Genomic DNA, 3,663 nt, shown 5'->3' with positions numbered 1-3,663 from the left:
AAAACCATTTCTACCATTGCTTCCAAATTAAGAACTTTCCAGCAGGGGGTTTGTCTAATGGGATCTGCTGCAATCTGCCAGCACAGACAGGGATGCAAGTGCCTTCCCTTCCAGCCTCTCTGGACATCTGTACTACAGCAGTTTCACTAAATTAATTTTGAACAGCTGGGAGCATGAAACATCTCAGGCTGCCAAAGAATATTTTGTAATGTTGAAACACGTAATATGCTCTGGGCAGTGCTTTTGTCACCTGTTTTATATAGCCTGCGAAGGTGGCAGAACACATTTCTGCTGGCATAGGGTACGGCTCCACTAAAGGACTCTGCTGATGCAGCTATGGAAGCTATGTAGAGATGACACAGTGGCCAAAGGCTCTCTGCTCTCTTTAGCCAACCACAGCCATGGGAGTGGTAGAAGTCTGATTTGAAACTGCACTGGTGCATTTGCTTCTTTGTAGGAATCCGCTGGATGGAATTCATTTGACTGCTGCAATCTTGGTTGCTCTCTTCCCCTTTGTTTCATGGCTGTACATTTATGTGAACAAAGAGATGCGAGAATCTTGGCCAGAACACTGTAAAACTGTGATTTGACCTGGTGGAGACAGCACATAAATAAATATTCTGACATTATTTGCTGCTGCTTTTTGGTTCTTAATGAAAGGTTAGTATCAGTTTGATAGGACAGGAATGTCTAGCTGCTTCCCACAGTGTGGCTTGAGGTTTCCAGAAAAAAAACTGAAGAACATTGTCAAATCCAAGGGGAGACTTTTTCTATGGGTACTGTTCAGCCTGCTTCTGTGGATGTTTTCAAAACACTGTTGACCTTCTGTGTGTTCTAAGATTAATTATTCATAATATCTGGGCATCCCCAGTTCAGTCTCTCCTTCCACCTTGTATCTGGGAAAGCTACTGTTCTGTAACATTAAGGGAAAAGTAGATCAAACACTTTGTTTCAATAAATGACTCACTATGGATATAAAACTTGAAAGACATCTGCCAAGATAATCCACTGAGATTTGCTGAAAGATGAACCAGTCTGTGTTTCTGTTCCTACGCTACAATTTTAAGTGGAATATATCTAAAGCAATATTTTTGCTATTACCTTTAACTGAAAGTCATGGTTTTGACAGAGTAGTACATACTATTTTTCTAAAGAAAACCAAGTGAAAGCTTCTTTATTTTCTGCAAAAAGCATGCTCACAGAGTGCCGCCAGCAGACACGGTCACTATTACAACCTGCTTCTCAAAGAATTTCTGTTCCTGGAAATCAGAACTCATGCAGTAGCCCAGAGACAGGAAGCATGCTCCATCATCACCAGTCATGGAGAAGGACGCGCAGGTGAGTGTGAATACTCAGGCTGTGGGAGACAGCATGGATCCAGATGCAGCACAGCAACACACTTCAAGTCACCCCAAGTCAGAGCTCAGAGCTTGTTCCTTCAGGGCTGCTGCAGGCCAGGCACACACGTATCCCACCTGCTGTATTTGCAGCATTACATGATGTCATAGTTTTCCTGCCTTTATTTTATTTTAAAGTTTGGGCCTCTCTGCACTGTGCTCTGATATAGCATAGATAGTGCCCATTTTCACTGGCTTCACTTTTTTCAAAATGACTTTAGTCTTTTAAAGCAGCATTAAGAAGACCACTTTAGGCTACAGGTTAGACTTTCCAGCTAGATGTACGTAGCTGCTTCTGGGCGGGTACAATTTTGAATGCTTTACATCTGACTCAATCAGGTATATCCTGGAAAAACAAAACTACCAACTAGAGGCTTTTTGTTTGTGTTTTTTTCACAATAAATAACAGTGTGTTCAAGACTGGGTGGTTAAGTCAACATTCTGCATTCTTCAAACACGGTTACTGGCCGCCTCTATTCTCCAAAAAGTTAAGTCTTGTTCCTTACAAAAACATAATTTTTAGAGTTCTGTATCTGAGAGAGAAACATGAGAGTTAAAACTGTAAGGATCAGCCATGTAGATCTCTCTACAAGCAAAGAACATGCTGGATCCCATGCTTTTTAGTCAGTACTTCCTGAAGAAGAAAAATTTGCAGTTAGACATCTGCTTGGCATTTTCAGAAACACATCACCCTGTCTGAAATTCTGCCTCTTCCCTTTAATACCATTTTATCATCATAGACATAAATAGTTCCAAAGGCATTGCTTTCAGGTGGAGTTTCAATAACCCCCTCCAAAGTCAGATGATGAACACCATGTGAGTCTAAACAATAGCCACCATCGTGCAGGTGCCCTGCAAGAAAGCAGACCACACACTGGTGAGAATGTATGACAGAAAGGGCATCTCTGTAATTCCAGGCTAGGCAAACTTCGTCTGAAGCATCTGGGTGAATGGGCAGATGACCTGCAGCAGGGAAAGAAGCAGAAAAGTTACTTAACACATAACAGAATCACCAAGGTTGGAAAAGACCTCAAAGATCACCCAGTCCAACCATCCACATAGCACCAACCACCACTATACCTCATCTCTCAGTACAACATCTTGAACACCTCCAGGGATGGTGTGCCCCCAACTCCTGGACAGCCTGTTCCAGCACCTGACTGCTTTTTGGAGAAGAAATTTTTCCTAACGTCCAACCTGAATCTCCCCTGGTGCAACAAGAGTCCATTCCCTCTTGTCCTATTGCTAATTACAGGGGAGAAGAGGCTGACAACCCCCTGTAAGACATTATGGCAAGGTGGGGGTCAGCCTCTTCTCCTGTGTAGTGCCCAGTGCCCATACCTCCCTGTTTGGGGATTCTCTATACAAACAGAACCACTTTGGTTTGGAGTGCAAGAAAAATCAGGGCATCTGTAAAGTTCTTGCATTTCATTTCTTTCTTCCTTTCAAATATCTTTCATTATCTTCTTTATACAGCATCTTGATTTCAGAATATTAGGTCCCAGCTCAGCAATACTCACAGATACTGCAAGATTGCTTCTGGGAGGTTGTGGATGCCCCATCCCTAGGAGCATTCAAGGCCAGGCTGGATGTGGCTCTGGGCAGCATGGCCTGGTTGTTGGCAACCCTGCACACAGCAGGGGGTTGGAACCAGATGATCATTGTGGTCCTTTTCAACCCAGGCCATTCTATGATTCTATGAATCAAACTGCTCTCAGACAAGCAGCTTTCCTAGCTGAGAAGCTCAGACTGCTGCCTCTATCCAACAAGCTCACCCGAGTGTGAGACACAGCTGCTATTCTCCAACTATACCACTTACATACTTACCTATGACACTATGTTTTCCTCTGCTATCTTGTATTAGCTTGCTTTGTAACCATTTTATATCCTCCATATCCACCTACCCATAACGACAACTTTTTCTTGGTTTTCATCGGAGAACCTGAGTACGTCATTGAACCAGTCCAGCTGGGCTTGGCCAAATCCTCCATTGAATTCTACGAACTGAGGTTCTTCCAGTCCTGTGATGAAGAAGAAAGTTAGGCACACGTGCACGCACCTACTGTAGGTTCCTGATTTGCTTCCCTTCTATCAATATTCACGACAAACGGTTTATCCTTGGGATTTCCGTGGCACCTCGGCTCGGGGCTCCCCGCACAAGGCCAGGCGCCGCGTTAGCGCTGCACTTCCCGAGCGCGGCGGTACCTGCGGGGCTGTTGAGGTCCGCGTTGCGGTTCTTCTCCCTCAGCAGCCGCAGGGCCGCCCG

General features: G+C 44.4%; 2 protein-coding genes across 2 annotated transcripts in view; one reads left to right on the top strand and one right to left on the bottom strand.

The window, feature by feature from the left end:
- TMEM220 (transmembrane protein 220) overlaps window positions 1–629 on the top strand; it is a 3,594-nt gene extending 2,965 nt beyond the window's left edge. Inside the window, exon 4 of the mRNA XM_031556376.1 lies at window positions 422–629. Coding sequence (XP_031412236.1) covers window positions 422–590 — 169 coding nt within the window. The 3' untranslated portion in view covers window positions 591–629. The remainder of the gene's footprint in view (window positions 1–421) is intronic.
- A 514-nt stretch (window positions 630–1,143) lies between these two features.
- Window positions 1,144–3,663, bottom strand: ADPRM (ADP-ribose/CDP-alcohol diphosphatase, manganese dependent; the record flags this gene model as incomplete). Its single annotated transcript, XM_010721206.3, has 3 exons — window positions 1,144–2,360; window positions 3,302–3,418; window positions 3,603–3,663. Coding segments are annotated over 3 exons (465 nt in total), but the record flags the coding sequence as incomplete, so codon positions are not given.

This window comes from Meleagris gallopavo, chromosome 20 (assembly GCF_000146605.3).
Source record: "Meleagris gallopavo isolate NT-WF06-2002-E0010 breed Aviagen turkey brand Nicholas breeding stock chromosome 20, Turkey_5.1, whole genome shotgun sequence".
Taxonomy (NCBI): Eukaryota; Metazoa; Chordata; class Aves; order Galliformes; family Phasianidae; genus Meleagris; species Meleagris gallopavo.
Note: the sequence above shows the minus strand (reverse complement) of the source record. Positions and strands in the feature narration are given on the sequence as shown.